Raw genomic sequence first — 23141 nt, forward strand, 5'->3', positions numbered from 1 at the left:
CTTGTTTTCTGCTTGTTCTTTATTGAAACAAATGTTGTGTTCTGTGTTGTATGCGTGATACCAAAAAATGTATGCACTTTTCGCGCCATTCGCCGAAGATATATTTTTTAATCGCTGGAGATTATATATATACATAATATTTCGTGAGGGCGCGTCGTGAGAAATTCGGACCAACTTGAGGGTAACAGCGTCGCTTTAAAAGAACCAAAAGAACAACCTGTATGCCCCAATGAATGCAGGCCAAGAAGCAATCTACACAGGCTCGCCGTTCCACATATCGAAGCCGAAGGCGCGCAGAACGAGATGGAGGGACGATGGTGACAGGTAAGTCCCGTTTGTTTTCCGAACACAGAATTCAGACCTAAAGTTACGAAAAGCGGGTAGCACAGAAAAAAAAATCATTAAAATGATGTATTCCAGAGATAGAAAGTGAGGATCAAATTTTTGTATGAAAACCTAGTGGAAGCGGCAACCTTATCGGTCCCGCTCGGTATCTAAATGAGGTATTTTACCCCGACATGTTTATTCTAAGAAAGAAGCATGATACGGACGCAAGCCAGCACGTTTGGCTGAAGAAACGTCTGCTTTAGCTCCTTATTAACTCATGATAAAGTAAATGACGCCGAATAAGCGCACCGTTTTCATGCAGGTTCAACTGCGAATATGAAAATATCAGTTTCCATACCATGCCAGTACAGAAGTACCAGGTGCTTATTACCTGCTCAGTAGCAGTGCACAACTCTTTGTCTGCAGGTGGCAAGCTGTACTTTCTTGTTAGCCGTGCTACAAGTCTCCTACAGAGAGGGAACTTAAATGACTTCAGTAGGGCATCCTTGACTGCGAAACCTCATATTTTGCTCGAGTTTGAACAGATGAATGATGAAATAATTATAGGATACAAGTGTTTGCTGTATGACTAGAGTACGTTACTTCTCATACTATATTTGTATCTAATACTTTGTGTCTAAGGTTACGAAACTTATCTCTTGTAACTCAAGAACGTGCTTTATTAGGCGACAGCCGGCAACATGGTCTGTGGTTGCAGCTCGGTGGCCATTGTACCATTACCTTTTTTTAGACTGCATTAGGCCACTGATGAGAAACCTGGAGGCTTACTAAAAGGGTTCCACTCAAATTGAGGACGACACAACGAGCTATGGAAAGAAGAATGATAGGTGTAACGTTAAGGGATAAGAAAAGAGCAGATTGGGTGAGGGAACAAACGCGAGATAATGACATCTTAGTTGAAATCAAGAAAAAGAAATGGGCATGGGCAGGACATGTAATGAGGAGGGAAGATAACCGATGGTCATTAAGGGTTACGGACTGGATTCCAAGGGAAGGGAAGCGTAGCAGGGGGCGGCAGAAAGTTAGGTGGGCGGATGAGATGAAGAAGTTTGCAGGGACGGCATGGCCACAATTAGTACATGACCGGGGTTGTTGGAGAAGTATGGGAGAGGCCTTTGCCCTGCAGTGGGCGTAACCAGGCTGATGATGATGATGATGATGAGGCCACTGATTTCATTTCAATTAGTACTGAGATAAAAATGGTCCGTTCAGTTAGATTATGATCAGGTTAGACAAACCCTATGGACGAGCATTGGCTTGGCTCGGCGATGTGGCTTCTGTCATAGTGCACAGCACAACGTTGGGATTTCAAAAGTCACTGATTACTCCCAATTGTCATGCCTGCGATACTCCTTCCTCAATCATCATCTATAAGAGCAGATGGAGTTGAAATTCTTGATGAGAAATTGTTCAAACAGCTCTAAATGCGCGCCTTCGAGCTCCTCTTTTACTCCCGGCCCTTGACCCCTTGACACTGGCAGAAGTTCCGGGAGCGAGGAGAACGACCCTGAGGACCTGCTGGACGAAGAGCGTGGTGGCACCATCCCTCAGACGTTTATTGTGCCTCTAGACAAGTTCTCGTCTTGGGACCTCGACGCCACCAGGGAGGACACGATCCCTTCCTGTGCGTACCATTATAGTCTGTGACAGCCATTCCGCCATTCTGCTAGCACTTTTCTGTTGATCTGCTAGGAGACAGGTGGACAAAAAGTATTTGATTTTTTTCCTCATAAAGCTGTCAGCAGACAGCAGGCACCGTTAGCTATTTTAAATGTGCGTGGTCGACCTAGATAAGTTGTCCTAATTAGGCCATCTGCCTACATGAAGAACTCGTGAGTTAGCAATAGAACTTAGAATGAAACGCTCGTTTGGGGCTTATTACCCGTCACTACTGCTATAACAACCCGTTTATGCCTCATTAAGGGGATGTACTTCGCTTAAGAGAGCTGCTGAAAAGCCTTGCAATAACAATGCGCGCGGTCTTGCACGCGGTCTTGCACGCGGTACAGCTAACATGCGGGGTCTTACTGATCAGTAATCGCATTAGGGTCACGTTGACAAACTTGGCAAGTTCCTTGTTCCTTGGCAAAGCCTCCTTGTTTCCTGCAGTGCAGCATTGGGGAACCAGCTAGCTTGCACTCGGAGAATGATGACAGTTCTCTCTTAGATTCGGGCGCACACTTCTGAGACTTTTCTGCCGCAATTGTTCTCTTGTGTTTTTTTTATTTTTATTTTTAAGACAAGTAGAGCACAATGGACATCATACAAGAGCACAAGAGGTTGTCACAAAGTATAGATTACTAAGGAAAAGTATTAGGTCAGCGGAGCTCACGTCTCAGATGTTCACGTGACACGTATTGCAAGTATAGCTTTCTATTGCTAGTAATAATATTTGCTAGGATTGTTTGACAACTAAGAGGAAAGACTTTATTAGACATTTGCTGATGCCCAGACTGTGTTTCCAACCATGCATCATACTTAACCTCACGCCAGCCAGCGCAAGGCGCTGGTTCTAACCGCTTGTATTTTTAATCAGCAATTGGCTGGCAATTTCTGGCTAACGTTTTTCACCGGGCCTTCCTCGATCACTGGCAAAAGACAACGTTGAAGTTGCATAATACGTAAATAATACTTAAACATGGAGCATTACTTTAAATTGTTACGGATAAGATCAGTCTCACCTCAGGTACTCTAATGCCGGTGCCATAGATGCCGTGGCTAATTGTAGTTCCAAGTGGAGTCAACAATCATTAAGGTATCATTGTTTGTCAAGCGACGACTGAAGCAGTGGCTTAGTGGTTGCGCACTGGCCTCGCATGTGAGAGTTACTGGCTTCTAAACCCGTTGCCTCCGTAAACCTACCGGTTATTTTAATGAGTATAGATATCCCCTGGCCTAGTTGTCGGCTGGTTGGGGGGGGGGGAGGGGGCTCTCGAGATAATCTCGAAAGGGGGGTCATGTAGATATTTCTAGGCATGATGCCTGGGCATTCCTTGTCCAAACACAGACAACCTTGCCACAGAGCATCCACCGCGACTGTGGGAGGTAGACTAGAGCTGCCCCCGAGTACGCACCATCAAAATACTCGTATATACAATCGTGCTCCCGGTTTGGTGCTTTGGTCATTACGGGACACTTGGCAAAGGGCGTAAGTTCCCAGCTCGAGGACATCTTCATTTAATAGATGCTTTGTCGTGCGACATGAGTGGCGCAGACCCTCTCTTTCTTTAGGGTACTGTTGGGTCCACAGGGTTCAAGGGATTTGCATGGCGCAGGTTCGTTCCTCACGACAATTCAACAATAAAAAATCCGAATGTTGGGCCGGGGGACCCCTAGTACCTACTTCGTAAACGGGCGGGTAACCGGCGGTAGGGGGGTTTTAAACACACGTCCTGGCGCAGTCGAAGGCCATACTCAATCACGACGCCACCGCTTTTACCGGACCTAACCGTTTTAGAACGCCCTGTACCACGTTTGCCAAAACGTAACCGACAGAAGTCGGTCTTGGAACAGCCAATACTCCTAGCTTCAAGACTTTATTTATTTATTTATTTATTTATTTATTTATTTATTTACTTACTTATTTGTGATGTCTTCAAGGTACACAGTTTTACACTGCAGAGGGGAGGGGCGAGAATATATTCCAAGAGTAAAAAAATGCAGGATTAGTTCTAGGTATTCATAGTGCAGGGGACATAAGATATATGAAGAAAAAAACTAGTAATGTATTCATAACAACCAAAAAGAGACTTACATAATATGAAAATACACAAAGAGTACACTTTACTAAGCAGACAATGTTCACGAATAAGTACGTAATTATGCCATTTGCCAGCGTACATTATTTTATGTTGATTAGTGCATTCTTAAAGAGAGTGGAGTGACTGATGCTTACTAATGATGTAGGTAGATTATTCCAGTCGATTGAAGTCCTAGGAAGAAATTATTGTGAGCACGCGACGGTGTTATGAAGGGGTACGTTAACTTTCCGTACGTGATCACGACGAGCGGAATAATAAGGCGCAGGGTGGATCCAAAGAGGGCGAAGTGATGCGTTGTGACATTAGATTTTATGAAAAAGGGTAATGCGTGATTCCTCTCTGCGAAGAGATAATAATGGGATTTTAAGGGCACTCTTCATTAATGTAACACTAGCGGTGCGATGGTAGTTAGGTAAGATGAAACCAACAGAGCGATTTTGCGCTGATTCGATTTCGTTAATTAATGTGATCTGATTAGTATCCCAAACGGATGGGGCATAATATATATACTTGGGGGCGGACGTATGTTGAATGAATGGATGAATGCTTTATTTTTCAACAGACCTAATACAGAGCCTGCTAGAGGGCCAGAGGCTAAAGGCTTATAATGCCTGACAAAGGCCTCTGACCCTTCACAGTTTGGCAAGCGGTTTTAGGCATAGATAACAGTCACGCTTTCATCACCAACAAATAAACAAAAGAACACGAAAAAACACGCAGTATATAACCATTTTACATTTTTATAAGAACAGTATCTATGTCTATGCATGTCTGTATTACATACATAATGTATGAAGTACATATATACATTGAACAAACATTTCACGAGCGTGTTCCTTTTAATTATGCAACTATATTCATACAACATACGAAGATGTTTGTATACACACATACATATCGCACGCCTCTGCATATTTACACACACCAAAAGAAATCAAATAGTAAGTGGATAAGTGGCTGTTGTGTACAACAGCCGTTTTAATAAAACAGGCGCAAGCGAAAAATTTCTCTTCAAGTATCCTAAGGAGCTAACCACTCCTTAGGATACTTGAACAGAAATGCTCCACGTTCTCCTGAAGCTAATATATAGCGGCAAAACACCGAACGCTGTAAGCACCTTGCTGCCAACAGAAACCATGTGCATTCGCCGGAAACGTGTTGACATAGACAATTTACGGTGACATACGTGTTCTCTTTCCCTGTGCAGGGAAGAACTACCCAAGCGCCTACGAAGCGACGAGTGTTCGATGTGCGGGAGAGTACACGTCGATAACATAGGCTCGACGCCAGCAGAGTGCCTTTCAGTGACGGTTCATGTTCCTGCACAGACTGCTTTCAGCGAAAGGACCGCACCGAGTGGCTCGTCTATCTGTGACAAAAAAAAGATATACACCTATACCACGTGCAACCAGCAAAGGACGATGAGTGCACCCGTTGACTTCACATATTTTGTCTTCACACATTGGGTTGAAAGACTGGTGGGCAGACAGGAGCTGTTCTTTTTTCTATATAACTGCCTGCCATTGTTTTGCACGACGTACTCCGGACATTGACGTACGTATAAAGCAAATTACTACAACCTATGGTAAATAAACGAGACGAAACAAGTGCACGAGTTGTTTGCAGGTACCGGCTGGATTTCTTTTCTTTCTTCCGTTAGGTTGGCATTGGGGTGCGAGCGTTTACATTATGCCAACGCAACCATGCTTCCAGCTCAGACACCGTAGCAGCATGGACGGCTGATCCAGCGGGCACGCACATGCAGCGGCGCGAGTCAATGAGACCTTGAGCTAACGGCTGCACCCTACGCAAAAATGTTCCCCACCATAATACAACTAAATACTTTTCGCTGTTATTTCTTTTTTCAAGATTTATTTGTGCTAAAGATTTAGCTAGAAATTTTGATGCATCTACTTTAAAATATACATTATTGGGGCATTAGTTTGACGTTGTCGTTTCACGGTGTAGTGACGGGGAAAAACCAGTCGGATCCATAATGTTGTCACGAATGTAACACTTTTTAGGTCCAATAATTTGCATCGCGCACGCAATCTGATTAGATAACGCTCCTTCGAGCTCGAATCAGTGACAAGATGTAGGAAATTTCGGACATGCGTAGGCGCATCCCGTGGGGAGCGATAGCTGTGCATCAACAGTTAGCCGGTGAAAAGCTTTACCAGAAAAAAAAAAGCTAAACAATGTACGGGACCAATGCAAGTCTAGTGCGGCATTTGCTCGAACAATTTTCCTGTTATTTATTGATGGCCCCATTGCTTTATCGCTAACATAACGATTACACAGAATGTCTCAAAATTGAATAAACTCGCTTCTTAATAAAATTTGGAGCCATTGACGACATATGCAATTTCCGCCCGTGAATATATCGGCTAGTTCATTCATATCACAATATCAAAGTTGCGACTTTAAACCACGTGTACGCACGAATTTGTTTTCTTTTATCCGCGCCTCATCTCCGCGGTTTTCGTGACATTGCATCTTACCTCATTGACCCGCCCACCATAAAAACGATGGTGCTGCGCAATGCATCTTCCTACAGCTTTTACAATCCTAAAGGTGGCAGTTTCGCCCTAAAGGTGAAGCAGCGATACTGATAGCAAAGTAATAGACAACTTTGTGAAGTAAAGTTCATAGTTTTTATGGGCCGTATGATTTGTAGCAGGCATTGGCTTCTCGGTTAAATTATCAGGCATATAGGAATGTGCCTGCTGGTAAACGTGAAAATATCGCATTCAATAACCGCCAGCACTCGCTGTCACAACGCTCGCGTGAAGAAGAGCGCTGACAGTGTGTAACGAATTCTTGGTGCCGCCTCTCACTTCACCGCAGTTTCGAAATTTGAAGTTACGCACCTTCAAGACACTACTCCGATTAGGAGACGTACACTCGCTTCCCCTAGCGGGCGTTTGGTCGCGTTGCCTCCAACACTTCGGGCGCGCGGACACGTGGCAGCGTGACACACATCAAGCCACCGTCCTCGGCTCACATTCGCACTCTTTTTTGTCGAACCCACAGCATTGGCACTCGGGGACGACTTACCCATTCAGCGCGGATGATGTTAATTTTCCCACACCAGAACTTATACGGAGCATCACGGCGACGGTGGCGGCAGAAATTTGCCTAGAAACTTCCTATATTCGCTGTCGCGGTAATTCCAACACGGAATATCGAGGACTACAAAACTGCAAAATAGTTTCTCTAGTTTATGCATGATAGTATCGGGCGTGGATCCAAGGTAGCATCAAAGAAGAGACAGAGTGGGGAGACAGGCGTCATAAAAACAGGGGGAGGGGTTAAGTTAACTGCATGTTCAGTTTCGTCTGTGAGGAAGTGCCACGATATCTCTATGGTGGCGGTGGGAGGCCGAACCTCCAGGCCTGCCTCCCCAACCACTTTTGGATCCAGCATTGATTTCTGATAACTGGTAATATAACTCAAAATCATCCAGTAACACAGAAACACCGCAGTTATAACCAGTGTTACCGATGTTGACTTTTATGCGCTGCGTATATGTTGCAGCCATACTACTGGATGCTACTTTTTCTTGAGTGGTTCAAGCACGCTTCTTGAGTAATGCCTCTACAAAGGGAGCCACTTCTGAAAAGCGTCCATATAATAATCGTGAGCCACGAATCTTTGGTGAACCAAGCAGCTCTGGCGGCTTCTTATGGGCACGCGTTCACCGCTCCATCTAAGAAGAGTCGACAAATTCATGTACTAACCATCAATCAGGGCGTCTACATGAACCCGACAAAAGTAGGTTGAGTCTACTTGTCGGGCTGGACCATGCCTGTGGGTTTCGTGTAAACACTTGCAGGCCGAGCTGAACTAGCATCGTGTCAGGCTTAGTCAGCCCAACTGCAGGAAAGCGGCTGGCGATGACTGACCTCATCATGGCCAGAAGCCAGCAGTCTGTACGCCCGACAAAGTTGCAGAATTTCTCTAGTCCTACAATGCCGCAATTTGCAACAAGAAAGGTGCGCTATGGTTGCTTGACTAACAAGGCTATACCGATAGAGCTAGTGTGAACGGTTTAGGCGTACAAAAAAACTAAAACCACCAGACAAAAAAAAAACGAAACAGTCTATTTTATCGCAGTGCAACAACATACACAAAAATTTACCGATGATTACGATACTTCCTAAGGCGAAATTAGAGCGCACCTGTATACGTGTATTCATTTCACGACATATTGGCTGGCAATCTGTCTCGTGCGGCGCGTTGCAAACGGAGCGAAGTGCGGCGCGAGTTCCTCGCTAATCGTGATGCGGGGGCGCGAACCTCCGTTCGTGCAGCGCTGCGTTTCCGTACAGACGACGCGCGCGCTTCTCTGGCGCCATCTCGTATCCATCGTCGCCACAAAGCCCTTCATGCGCGGCACTACGTTTTTTCTTCTCACGTTTTCGCCATACCCTCCTTCTCCGCTTTTTTTCCTCACGCTCTCTTTGCTATTGCAGTCTTTTATCCGCGCTCCGCGTTCACTCTTTCATCCTTTCGCTGTGCTCGTTCGCTTGGTTACGAGGACGCCGATGGATGACGCCGACGCTCGCCGCAGAAACGGGCGCCCAAGAGATGCGCTACAAAGAAATGTGCACTCGAGCTTTCAGGCGTTATAAAAATGTAGTGCATTTATTGTTATGTAGTAAAAAATCAGAAGTAAGGAAATTTGGCCATTCCGATGGCGTCACTTCGGGGCATGGAACATTTACTCCGGCGTTCGCACTACCTACTAAATTAGAAACGATTGGTAACCCTAACACTTTATGAACAAATGCAGCCCCATATCTCGCTCTCAGTAATTTTAGTATGAAACTATGGCACACATGGCATGATGGCGCTCCTCCTCAATGAAGGGTGGGCCTGCATGTTTGCTCGGAACAGCGGTCACCATTGCCGGCTATGCGGGCCGCAAGTTCTCCGTTTCACCGGCATTCATTCTTTCTACGCAGCGTGCATTTTCGCTGCAAACACGGCGAACACGCGATAGGTTGCCGTGCCGTCTCATGTGACGAAAAAGATAAGAAACCGACAATTGCGCTGCTTCGCCAGTTGCCAGTTCGCCAACGTCGCCAGTTGCCAGTTGTCGATGAAACCGAAGGGGGAAGCAGCACAACGTCGCCAGTTGCCAGCACTAACCAGAAAAGCTGCAAGCCCACACCTGGCTATGGGTAGTCCCCATGTGGTCGTCCCACCGCGTGCACACCCTCGGGGGCACGTTGGCAACGGTATGCTCCAACGTAGCAGCTACCGCCGAGCATCCCATGTACCGTCAACTGCTGTGGACAACGTGAGGTAAGCGTGATCGGTTCTTTACGAATATGAAAATGTCAGTTTAAACGTGCTTAGTCAGAAGGGTACGTATTTGCGCTGGTTGGCTCATGGTTGCGAGCAGAAAACAGCGCTAAACGACAGGACGAAGGGAAGGACACAGACCGCAGCGCTGACAAACAACGAAGTGTCTGTATTCTTTCGGTCAGCGTATATGTACTCTACCACTATCGCGAAGAAAAAACAACAAAATAAAAAGGAAAATTCAGCATGCGCAGGGGCAATAAATTATAATCAATGAGATAGGAAAGCTGTCTCCTTCGGAAGCACTGAAATGGACGGGAGGCTATAGCGGTAGAGTATATAAATGCTGACTAAATGAATAAAGACACTTGGTTGTTAGTCGGCGTTGCGGTTTGTGTCCTTCTCTTCGTCCTGTCGTTTAGCGCTGTTCAGTGATCGTAATGGCTAGTCGATTTTCGATGAGCTTCACGCTACAAGAACTTTCTACTCTAGAAAAAAAAGATGCAATAATAGTGTTTCCGCAGTGACAGAGCACATTCGCTGCTCGGATACGTTGCAGAATATTTGTTGGCCCCAGGAAGTTATAGCGCCCTTGTCGCAGTGTGCAAGTGACGGTTTAACAAAAATTCCACGCAAAAAAACCTGTATTCTGCACAGGTATTGACAGACGAACAGGGATGTACGCCATGAGGCCAGAACATTCGCGGTTCCTTGTAGCACTGTACACAGGGGGCGCGCGGTCATCATTATGCCGTCGTCCCCATACCATTGTCGTCTTGCTAGCTCCTGGACACAGTGTCCGACGATTGGCCGCTACTGGACATAGTGCACACAAACACCGGATGTAGTGCAAATCGAGGCGGCCAGTGGCGGCGGGTAACGCACGTAAGCGCGTACGTCGACTCTAACACCAACACGCCGCTCGTCGTCAATCCGTCGTCGTCATGTCGCCGTTGTTGTCGTAGTGATTGTGTCGCAGTGATTTTGTCGTAGTGATTCCACTATCGCCATCCTATTCTCGCCACGCCTTCGTAATCACGCCATGGTCGCTATTTTGTCGTCGTCATTGCGTAACCGTCATTCCACCTCCTTTATCTCATTGTTGTCACGCCATCATCATCATCATTATCAGCCTATTTACGCCCACTGCAGAGCAAAGGCCTCTCCCATACTTCTCCAACTACCCCGGTCATGTACTAATTGTGGCCATGTTGTCTCTGCAAACTTCTTAATCTCATCCGCCCACCTAACTTTCTGCCGTCCCCTGCTACGCTTCCCTTCCCTTGGAATCCAGTCTGTAAGCCTTAATGACCATAGGTTATCTTTTCTCCTGATTACATGTCCTGCCCATGCCCATTTCTTTTTCTTGATTTCAACTAAGATGTCTAACTAAGATGTTTCAACGGAAATTTCTATATAGTAGGTTAAAACAGTAGCGTCATCATGCACATATTATATGGCCTATTTTTTTCGGCGAGCAAATACATAAGGGCTCGCCAGCGCGTCACATTTCTTTGCTCTACTGTTGCTCTTCCGCCTTGGCTCATCTAAGAATCAACATTTCATTTCATGCTTTACGATGAACGTGGGTGCACTGTTTAGTTTCAGCCGGTGCTTTGGCTAAAACTGCTGTGTACAAGATAAAAACGGCCAAGACAACAACAGTTATCTGTTTCGACATGCAGTCTTTGTGTAGTCATCATCTAACACAGCTGAATTCGGCAATAGAGCGCATGAAATTTAGTGACACGGCAGTTACCATGACAGTAAATGAGCGTGCGCAATCGCCTGTGCATAATTTCCAGTCTCGCAAGGAAAGCATAATCACGTTCTCCTAAACATCGCTATTTATGCTTTATGTCTGTTTCTTCTTTAGTTGTTACTTGCTACTGAACCTAACGACGCACAATTTCTGATGATTATTTGGTGCATGACGGAATGCCAGGAGAGGTGCCCTTATAACTTACAATAAAGACGTTTGCAGGCAAACTTCTATGAAACTGCGTCGGCCATAAATTTCAGTTGGTCGTATCGGCACAGCATCGTCTTCTACCAACCTTCTGCTTTTCCTGCTTGGCGGTCTTCATTGAGTGCACTTCTATGCCTTTAAAATGTTACTGTGCGTCACTTACTCTCCTTTCCTCATCTTTATTTGCCTAGTGGGTAGCTCCGCTGAAGCCACTTTAAAAATAAAGGCGAAAAAGACAGAACGTTAACGATTACGTATTGGGCTCAATGGACTTTCGTGTTCGGCGCTGCTTAAAATGTCGTCCCAGATGTTTTACAGGTTCGAAGCCCTTAAAATACAGTTCCATTTATCGTACTCGCAGCTGTGGCGTGCCCCCTTCCTACACGTTGCGTTATCATTTCTTGATTTGTATTTTCCATATATTATATTTTCTGTCGCCGTTCGCCTGCAGGCTGTTCAAGAGCACCGCAACGCTTAGAGTGAGCGTTGTGTCAGCTAAGAAAGCATTTATTACCCGAGACTTGAGATTGAAGCGAAGCTCTGAAACTTTGTTGCAGCAGTGGCGGTTGTTTCTCCTTGAAAGTTTTAACGTGAATGTGCCGTATGTCTCCCGGAGCCGAAAATTTGTACTGTGTAGGTACGTCGGGAAAACTTTTAGATGGCATAACATATCCTTCTTGGTAGATGCCATGCAAGAAAGTAACCTGCGATACATATAAATAAGGCGAGTAACCCACATCACTAATCCCAGGTAAAAGAAAAAAGTAAAAAAAAATGGAGTTGTTCTTTCTCTAAAAGTGTCGTAAAACTTGTCAGTAAGCAAAACAAAAAAAATCACGCAGAAACTCCTCTTGCACTTGTCTATGTATGCGTAAACATTGTGCCACTTGTTCCTCTCCACGCATCTCGGTGTCATGATCAATCTTATAGAATTTGATCCGACCAGTATAAACCCTTATCAACCCTTATCGGTCGTTATCAACCTTATTGTACTAGATCCAAGCCTTATCAACCCTTGTCGGTTGTTTTCAACGAGCGTTATCAGCCCCTATCGGTCTGCATCAACCTTATCGAAATCGTTCCGATCCTTTTATCAGCCCTTATCTGTCCTGGTCAACCTTATCGGGCATGATCCAGCCCTTACCAACTCAGTGTTCCTTATTGAGCTAATCGGACTTGATGCGACCCTGTTCAATCCTTATCGCTGCTTATTAATCATCCTTATCAGAATTCTTCCGACCATCGTGAACCTTAAGCACTTTATCCATTCGCGTCGAACCATTTTCAACCATGACGAGACCATATAACCCCTCATCAATCCTTATCAGCCCTAACAACTCACTGACTGCTTATCTGTCTGTGACGTGAAGTGGATGAGCCCTCACAGACACGTGGAATTTCTGTCAGCAATGGAACGTCCCAACTAAACGCGCAACACGCGACCACCGAAACGCATCGGGGATGACACGTAGTTGGCATTAAATTTTCGCAAAGTTGGAATTTCCCTCTTGTCTACAATTCTCCAAGTCGGCTGTACATGTACTCCTAGATATAGCTTTTATTCCACCATCACCAAATCTTTTATCATAGCATTGATGGAAACTATACTCTTCCGACATTTGTTTTGTACCACTGGCACAACATATTCATATGGTTCAGATATATTCGCCTTCTACAAGCGTAGGCGCTTAGCCTGGGGTCTTAGGCCCGAAACTTACCACCGCCAACGTTTTAATGCAAAGTCATTATATGGCTCAGGAGGTGGAAAATCTGGCGTTAGCGTGACCAAAGTCATTGAACCCTCGACGTATGATGCTAATTAAATAGACCTTAATTAAGGTACAGTTAATTAAGATATAATTAAGGCATTCGAACCAACGACTTTGCGTTGTGCGCACATTCCGCCGCCCATGTCGCGGCGCTACTGCTGACACGGCCGCTCGAGTCACGTGACTGCGTCATTCGGACCAACGGAAGTCGCCGCGCTTTAGAGACACGTGGTCGCAATGCTTGATTTCGCGTTCATCCACATAGGGACAACGATGTGCCTCTTGAATTTTTTCGTCTCGAATTTATTTTGTTTTATAAAAAATAATTTCATAATAGCGATTCGTCTTGCATGACAGACGGACCGAAGAGTTTCTTCAATGGGCAGGCATAGACAGGGCCACGAATTTAAGAAACTTAAGGTACTCTTATTTGAAATACAAAGAATAATTCTCAGTTAAAGCCAAAAATTCACCGACGAATACGACACTCCCTAATGCGAAATTTGAGCGCAGCTTTATACGCGTCTTCACTTTGCAATATATATCGGCTGGCGCGGACAATTTGTCCAGGGCGACAAGTTGCAAACAGAGCGAAGCGTGGCGCGATTGCCACTCTAATCGGGAGATTGGGAGAGGCAGCGCGTAGGTGACACGTGACCTCCGCTCATGCAGTGCCCTGCTTATGCAGTGCTCCCGTAATCGTGCATGACCACCGCGCATGCAGCGCTTTGTTTCCACATATGGTACGGTGGCGTCATCGGTGAACAGTTGGTAGCCAACGTCGCCGCAGAGCCCGCCTCGCGTGGCACTATGGTTTTCTTCTAACGCTTTCGCCATACCCTCCACTTTCCTCCTCATGCCTTCTGCGCTATCGCCGTCTTTAATCGCGCGCTGCGCGCCGCGTTCGCTCTTTTATCCTTCGCTATGTTCGTTCGCTCCGTTACGCCGAGGGACGCTGACGCTCGCCGCAGGAACGGGCGCCTAAGAGCTGCACTCTGAAATTCTGCGTAGCCTGCGTAGTCAATACTATGCAGTAAATGGTGCAGCTGTATTCGCAATTAAGTGTACCAGCTATCGAAAATGCAAGAATGTCAGTGAGTTTTCGCGAAGTGATGGATACTGTTAGGGCTTGTCATACGAAGTAATTCGCAAGCAAATGCATCAGGGAGAACGAGAATGTGAAATCACTACTTTCACTAAATGCATGTGATACGTGCGCAAAATGATTTCACAGGAAAGTATTTCATATGAATAAAAATAAATAAAATAGACATTTTCAATGAGTGGTTTCGGATCGGTGTCTCCAAGCACAGAATCCCGACGCTCTAACCATTACGACATGGACGCGTGCCTACAGAGATAGAAGAAAACACCTTTATGAATTTCCCTCATATTCAAGCCAACGCCGTGAGACACATGACGCGTTTTAGACGCTTGGCACTTGTCGCAGCGCGCACCTTATAGTTGACGATGATGCTATGTAGAAGTTTCGGGACGCGCTCGTCGACGAAATTCGCTTCGCATCTCTCATCGAGCTGCGGCGCTGTGAAGTGCTTCTGTTAGGTTAATCGCTTCGTGTCTTATGATTCAATACCGTTTCACTACGGAATGAAAGTTTCACTTTCTGTGCAAAGTCCACCGTGATTCCTGAGGGCCGCGTTGGCCACTTAAATCTTCAGCGCCTCTTTTGTCGTAATAGCGCATGGTACCCATTACAAAGATGTCAGCAGAATGTTGTTTGTGTGGGATTTGTTTTTAAATTTTATATACAGTCCATCGCCTAGGCAATGGGTGTCGCAAAAGTATTTCACAAATTATTAATGTTCTGTAAGCGTACAACCACTAAGACAGGTACCTTGTTTTCAAAGAGCCGAGAACCGTTGCTTCATAGAGCCACAAGAAAAGCTAGCATTCACAGAGTACCTACACAAAATTTTTTAGGTCAAAACAATTGGCATACCCAACTCTTCTGGCATTTCGCATTCGACGAGGAAACTGCCATAGCTGATGGAGCAAATGTAAGTGACGCTCCGGATTTACAAAGCAGTTGCTTTGAAGGTTCTTCTAAGGCCTCAATAGTTCTGCCAGTACCATCGCATCACTTGCACACAGCAGTCATCATTGTGATCAAGCAATTTGCATCACCACTACCACTTCACCAACTACCACTTCATCACTGTGATCAGTAATGAAGTACTAGTTTTTTGTCGCCAATAGTTGGCCCGTGTCACTGGGGCGCATGTAAGAAAAGATTTTCCGCTTCGGCGCTCTGCCAGTACCAGCGACGGGAGATGGTCTTACTGCTCACGTGCCACAGTACGTGCCACGTGAGCAGGCTCTGCGTGTGCTCTGCCCAGCCATAAACCTTAATATGTACTGCAAATGGGCATGTACCGCATAAGTCAAAGGGAAAGATGATATAATCACGCAAGAAGGTTTCAAGCAAAAAAAAAATATTATCGAATTGAAGATCTAGCACTCATGATCTGAATGCTTTCTCGCGGAGCCATGAAACTCCAACTAAGAGCAAGCTTATTCCAGGGTGTTTATCTGATGCCGCGTAGTGCAGCTCGGCTGGGAACAAACGAAAAAAAAACGCGTTTTTCTCCCTACTGCAATTAGCACATAGAGAAAGGTAGACTACCAGAAGCAAGAGTCCCGAGATGTCGCTCTCGCAACTAAAGCATTGAAGATATCAAGAAAGTTGCTAACCAAGTACAGGGCAATTGAAAGTTTAAATAGATAACCAGGAGCCATGCATCAGAAAGAAAAAATATAAATTGTGGGGTTTTACGTGCCAAAACCACTTTTTGATTATGAGGCATGCCGTAGTGGAGGATTCTGGAAATTTCGACTACCTTGGGTTCTTTAACGTGCACCCAAACATGAGTGCACGGTTGTTTTCGCGTTCCGCCCCCGTCTAAATGCGGCCGCCATGGCCGGTATTCCATCCAGAGACCTCGTGCTTAGCAGCCCAACACCATAGCCACTAAGCAACGACGGCGGGTCATCAGAAACAAAGTGAGAGAAAAAAAGACAGCGAATTGGACGCAAAGGATGCAGACAAAAAAAGACCACGGAGATTTACACAAATGGGAAGAAAGAAGAACGGAAAATCCGTAGGATAACACAAATGGCAATGCCTAGCTATTTGAGGCTCGAGATGGGTGCTGAATGACTATATACATACATACATATATATATACATATATATATATATATATATATATATATATATATATATATATATATATATATATATATATATATATATTGTAAGCACTATTAACGTACTTCGTCGTTTTCATTTGTACATAGCCATCATCATCTTCCCTGTTCTTCGTCTTCTTCGCGCGTGAGCTGGGGCGTTGCCTTGTGTGGAATAAACAGCGCTCGACAACTTGATCGGTCTCGGTATTATAAAGTGGTGGAGGTACGTCAAGATCCCGACGTCCTCTCGCGTTCCCGTTCTCCCTGGAGCTCCGTTCCGGTCGCCGCCTGCCCCCAGCTACCCCTACAACAATGGACACTTCCAACCCCGGCCCTTCCGGCGCCTCAAACCCTACCACACAGACGACCCCACCTGCGGCGCCCTCTTGGACTGTGACGAGCCCTCAGCGCGATCCCCCTGTCTTTGCGGGGCTCCGCGGTGATGACGTAGACGATTGGATCGACCACTACGACCGCGTGAGTTCTTGCAACAAGTGGACCGACACCCAGAAATTGAGGCACGTCGCCTTCTACTTGACCGGTGTTGCAAAGACGTGGTATTTCAACCACGAATCCGACATCGCGGATCGGTCCACGTTTACCTCGAAGCTGCGGCAAATCTTCGCTTCCTCGTCTGGCCGTGCAGAAGTCGCCAAACAGAAGCTGGGAACGCGCCACCAACTTCCCCAAGAGTCTTACACCTCATACATAGAGGACGTCTTGGCTCTGTGCCGCCGTGCGAATCCTAGCATGACGGAAGCCGAACGCGTTCGCCACATCTTAAAAGGCATTGGGCCTGTCGCGTTCAACGCCTTAATCGTGCAAAATCCGGCTTCTGTCCGAGACATCACTTCAACATGTCAACGCCTCGACGAGCTGCAATCTATTCGTCTTCCACATGACAGCAGCGATCCTCAAGTTCCTCATTCTCCAGATCTACGTGCTCTTATCCGCACCATCATCCGCGAGGAGCTTCAACTACAAGACCTAAAGCGTCCCCCTGCTGCCTGCGCACCAACCCCCACCTTCGACTTGCGCGAGGTCGTAAAGCAGGAGTTGACGGCGATGACTACACCCACGACGCATCTTGCTCCGGTAGCGCGCTCCACACCTACCTACGCGGATGTTGTTTCGCTACCCAACCCTACCGTGACTTCCGTGCCTACTGGCGTTTCCTATGACCATTTGGCTTCGATGGGAACCAGAGCACTTGCTGCGCCATCGTACCCTCAGTGGCGTCCACCTCGTTCGGTTTGTTTTTACTGTGGCATACGCGGCCATATATCTCGCTTCTGCCGCCGGCGCCAGCAGGATGAAAGGCGAGGCTATGCTGAGCACGAAAGAGACCGCACTCGCCGATCAGACGACTACTATCCCGGACCGCACTCGTTACCGCACTCGTTCCCTCAACAGCGTTCTCCGTCTGCACCAGCTGCTCCCAGTCTGCCTCATAGTTCCCGTTCGGGCAGACGTCGTTCTCCATCCCCTTGCCGGCGCTCTACATCACCGCTTCGTCCCACTTCCCATTTTGTCGACCAGCACTCGGAAAACTAACTGTTGCAGTTTTTGGAGGGGAAACTGCTTCTTATCGGTCTTCAAAAATTCCTCCTGTTCGCCCCGCCAACACGCTTTCTGTGACTGTCGAAGGTGTTCCCGCGTCAGCTCTCATCGATACTGGTGCCGCCGTTTCTGTTCTTCGGAGTGATCTGTGTTCCCGGCTCCGTAAAGTAAAAACGCCTTATCTTGGACCTATTTTGCGCGGTGCTAATAATGCATCCATTCACCCTGACGGACAGTGTACTGCTCGTGTTCTCATCGACGGCATACGCCACCACGTCGAGTTTATCATCCTTCCAACGTGTATCCATGAACTCATACTTGGTTGGGACTTCCTACATTCTGCTTCAGCCGTCATTTCATGTAGAGAGGAAGTTGTCCAGATCACGGATACAGAGTTTGAACCTGTTGCGGACTCATCACTTTCATGCGTGAACTTGGCCATCGCTGCAGACTACGTTCTGCGTCCTGGTCACGAAGACGTTGTAGCCGTAACATCCCCTCAGATCGCCGACGGAGATGCCCTAGTCGCCCCTTCTTCCCGCTGTACTTCTCGCGGAATTCTCATTGCCACCTGTCTCGTCCGGTTTTCACGCGGCCGCGCCCTTCTGTCTGCTTGCAACACGACCACAGATCCTGTGATGCTGCCCAAAGGGATGACTGTGGCAACCCTCGCCGACACTCAACCTATCTCTCTAGTCACGCTTTGCCCTTCTTCATCGCCAGCACCAACCTCAGGTTTGGATGATTCTTTCCCTCCTCCAGCCATTCTTGGTTCTGACCTAACAGCCGCGCAGTCCGAAGCCTTAATGGTGGTCTTGGCAAAACACAAAGCCTGTTTCGATAGCTGTTCCCCTGTGTTGAGCCAAACTCCTGCGGCTACACACCGCATTGAAACCAATGGTTCCGCTATAATACGACGACGCCCCTATCGTGTATCGCCGTCTGAACGAAAGGTCATTGAACAACAGGTCGCTGACATGCTTGCGCGGAAGATAATACGACCTTCATCTAGCCCATGGGCGTCTCCCGTGGTCCTGGTAAAGAAAAAAGATGGCTCAGTTCCCTTTTGCGTGGATTATCGAGCGCTCAATAAGATCACACGCAAGGACGTATATCCAATACCTAGAATTGACGACGCTTTGGACACACTACAAGGGGCGGAGTATTTCTCCAGCCTTGATCTTCGATCAGGATATTGGCAAATTCCGATGAACGAGACTGACAAAGAAAAGACCGCATTCGCTACACCGGATGGCCTTTATGAATTTAACGTGATGCCTTTTGGCCTTTGTAATGCTCCTGCCACATTTGAGCACATGATAGACAACGTACTTCGTGGTCTAAAATGGAAGACATGCCTCTGTTATCTGGACGATATTGTCATCTTTTCGTCTGACTTCAGCCAACATCTTCATCGATTAGACGAAGTTCTCAAGTGCCTTGCGAATGCTGGTCTCCAGATCAATACAAGAAAATGCAAATTTGCAAGCAAAACAATAAAAGTGTTGGGTCACGTCGTCTCAAAAGATAGCATCCAGCCTGATCCCGAAAAGATTAGTGCCGTTCTTCAGTTTCCTCGCCCCCAGCAACAGAAAGATCTACGTAGTTTCCTCGGCTTGGCGTCATATTTTCGTAGGTTTATACGCAACTTCGCAGCAATAGCAGCTCCTCTACACAAGCTGCTGGTTACCGGTGCCTCTTTCACGTGGACTAGCGACTGCGAGTCGGCTTTTCAAGCTCTTAAGCGGCATCTTACTTCTGGACCAGTGCTTCGCCACTTCGATAATCGTGCCCCCACCATACTCCATACTGACGCAAGCGCACAAGGTATTGGCGCAGTACTTCTGCAACGCAATACAGCATCTAAAGAGCAAGTCATAGCATATGCCAGCCGAACACTTTCTCCAGCGGAGCAGAACTACACCATTACAGAGCAAGAGTGCCTGGCTATCGTTTGGTCGATTCAGAAATTTCGCCCATACCTTTACGGCCGCCACTTCACCATCGTCACCGACCATCATGCTCTGTGTTGGCTGTCATCAATGAAAAACATGTCAGGACGCTTAGGCCGCTGGATACTCCGCTTGCAGGAATATGACTTCACTATAACGTACAAGTCTGGAAAACACCATCATGATGCAGACGCATTGTCTCGCTGCCCACTCTCACTCTCTCCAGGTAACGCGCCGTCGTCTTCCCAACCACGTCGTTCCGATGCTACGCCTGCCTCTCACCAACTCTCGATAACGCCCCTGGACCAAGTTACGCTTTCATCACGCTCTGATTTCGTCTCGCTTCAGCGGGCCGACTCCTACTGTCGAGCTCTCATGGATCGCCTTAGTGGGTTCGCCGAACCACCCAACAGCCGCTTGCGACGCCAACTTCGACAATTCCGCCTTCAAGGTGGCGTGCTACACCGCTACGTTTACCACCCAACAGGTCACCGGTGGGTCCCAGTTCTACCTCGCTGCCTTCGTTTGCGGGTATTAGAGGCACTTCACGACGATGTGTCGGCTGGCCACTTAGGCTTCCACAAGACTTACGACCGCATAAAGACCCGCTGCTTCTGGCCTGGCCTATCCTCAACGGTGACCAAATACATTGCCTCTTGTGCGTCATGTCAGCACCGCAAACGCTCGACATCCCCTCCTGCCGGTTTACTACAACCTCTCCCTTGCCCAGACGCACCTTTTGAATTTGTTGGCATTGATTTATATGGTCCCTTGCCGTTGACACCCTCCGGTCACCGTTGGATTGTCACTTCGGTCGACTATTTAACAAGATATGCCGAGACTGCCCCTCTGCGATCCGGCACCGCTTCTGAGGTCGCCGACTTTTTCTTGCGCGCCATCGTCTTGCGCCATGGGGCTCCTCGCGTTCTTCTCAGTGACCGTGGCAAGGCGTTCATTTCACAAGTTCTCGAGGAAGTTCTTCGAGCCACTAATACCGTCCACAAATCTACTTCTACTTATCATCCGCAAACCAATGGCCTTACTGAGCGCTTCCACCGTACGCTGTCTGACATGATTTCCATGTACATCCGTCCTGACCACACTGACTGGGATAAAATTCTTCCTTTTGTGACATTCGCATATAATACTGCTATTCAACGGACTACCGGCTACAGCCCTTTCTTCCTTGTGTATGGACGATCTCCTTCCACCATATTCGACAGAGAACTATTTTTCGCACCCTCTTCGCCTAACGCGTCGCTTCCAGAAGATTTTGCTGCCCGAGTTGCACATTGCCGTCAAATCGCCCGGAAAAGCACAGAAGCTACCCAAGCTGAGCGCAAGCGTTACTGCGACAACAAACGCCGTGACCTACGTTTTCACCCTGGAGACCAAGTCCTGCTTTGGACTCCAATCCGCACCCCAGGCCTCTGTGAGAAGTTCCTTCCACGCTACATTGGCCCATACACCGTTGTGCAGCAAACATCTGCAGTGAACTATCTCGTCCGCCCAGTACACTCCGTCACTGACCGGCGCCGCCGGAATGCCGAAATTGTTCACGTCTCGCGGATGAAGCCCTTCACTCCCCGTTTAGATAATCTCTAATCTGCGGCCAGGCTGGCCGCTTCCATGACGGGGGGAAGTTAGTGTAAGCACTATTAACGTACTTCGTCGTTTTCATTTGTACATAGCCATCATCATCTTCCCTGTTCTTCGTCTTCTTCGCGCGTGAGCTGGGGCGTTGCCTTGTGTGGAATAAACAGCGCTCGACAACTTGATCGGTCTCGGTATTATAATATATATATATATATATATATATATATATATATATATATATATATATATATATATATATATATATATATATATATATATATATATCGCAGAAAATATTCGCAACAAGATGTGGCATATGTATGCTGCAGCGAAACATCCGGAGACCGCTCAGCCCATCCTAAAGGGTAGCGAAGGGATTCACCGCAGGTAAAGCAGACTTTCCAGTAGCACTTGGATTTAAAGTGGGCGGAAGCACCAACCGGTCAGCACTGGAGATTAGCAAGACATGTTTAGAGTACTGGTGGTGAAAAAATGCAGGGAATACCGAATTCGGTTCAGGCATAGGTAGTGGCTAGAGTTAAAGGAGCTTTTAAGGGAAAAAAATGTTTATAGATGTATACGATAATGCTGGAATGAGAAACATATACAGTATGCATGATTAAGTCAAGCAGGTAAGGTGACTATTTGTCACCGCCCCGTTTCGGAGGACATGTCAATAAATCATCATCATCATCATCATCATCATCATCATCATCCCTGGCACGGCAACCGAAATTCTATGGGGGCGAAATGCAAAAACACTCGTGTACTTAGATTTAGGTGCACGTTAAAGAACCCCAGGTGGTCTAAGTTTTCGGAGTCCCGCACTATACGGCGTGCCTCATAATCAGAAAGTGGTTGTGGCGCGTAAAACCATGTAATTCATTTTTTAATCACGATCATCATCATCAATCATGTGCAGGGTGGTCGGATAAATGCGACAAAGAATCTCAGGTCTCAGTTCACGCTCTACACATCTTTAACGCGAGGCTTTCTTAGCTTATTTTCCCGGTTTGGCGTGGCTGTCTCGGCGCTGGGAGCTGTTGTTCGGTCGATATCTCCATGGCTATATTATGGGATACATATGCGAAGATTATATGAAACTACCAGTTCAGTGGCTTATACTACTCTTGTATGCTGACCAAGCATGTAGACAATACTTATATAAATTATTATATAAACTGCCAACACCAAACCTAACATCCCTAAACAGGCACCTCTGAAACGCACTGATCTGTTAATGGAACGGTGAATTGCACTTAACGGATTTCTTGATTTAGTTTTTTCATTTAGTCATTCGGTACGTACCAGAGCGACGACGACTGTGCGTCGCCCGAACGACGTCTGGCTCCTCCGATAGACCGGAATTTTCAACGTTGACCGCATGTACGAGTGCTTTTAAATGGTGTGCATATACAGTGAAGCGGGGCGTCAACCATCGCATTTCTTGGCGCATTTGCTTCCTCAGTATTGGTGTCATCGGTGTATCCGAGTGTACGGCGTTTTTACTCTGCCCTCGAACTTCAAGAAGGTCCTGACGACGTTCTTAGTTCTTTTCTTTTGGTACAATATTTCTTTCCCAAGTAAGTAAAATAAATGAACATTTTCCCTTACCTGACTGTTCAATAATGACAGTAACCAACCATTTCTTTCGGACGTTTCACCG

General features: G+C 46.8%; 1 protein-coding gene across 2 annotated transcripts in view; it reads left to right on the forward strand.

Annotated features, from left to right (window-relative positions):
- The window catches only part of LOC142579400 (cell adhesion molecule Dscam1-like), a 288431-nt gene extending 282712 nt beyond the window's left edge, over nucleotides 1-5719 (forward strand). Inside the window, exons 25-27 of one of the 2 annotated variants that reach the window (XM_075689539.1) lie at nucleotides 240-324; nucleotides 1830-1972; nucleotides 5317-5719. In XM_075689539.1, coding sequence (XP_075545654.1) covers nucleotides 240-324; nucleotides 1830-1972; nucleotides 5317-5387 — 299 coding nt within the window. In that variant the 3' untranslated portion in view covers nucleotides 5388-5719. Of the gene's footprint in view, nucleotides 1-239; nucleotides 325-1829; nucleotides 1973-5316 lie in introns of those variants that run through there. The other variant, XM_075689540.1, reaches the window with a different exon arrangement.
- The last annotated feature ends 17422 nt before the right edge of the window (nucleotides 5720-23141 follow it).

The sequence above is a fragment of the Dermacentor variabilis genome, chromosome 4 (genome assembly GCF_050947875.1).
Source record: "Dermacentor variabilis isolate Ectoservices chromosome 4, ASM5094787v1, whole genome shotgun sequence".
In the NCBI taxonomy this organism is placed as follows: domain Eukaryota; kingdom Metazoa; phylum Arthropoda; class Arachnida; order Ixodida; family Ixodidae; genus Dermacentor; species Dermacentor variabilis.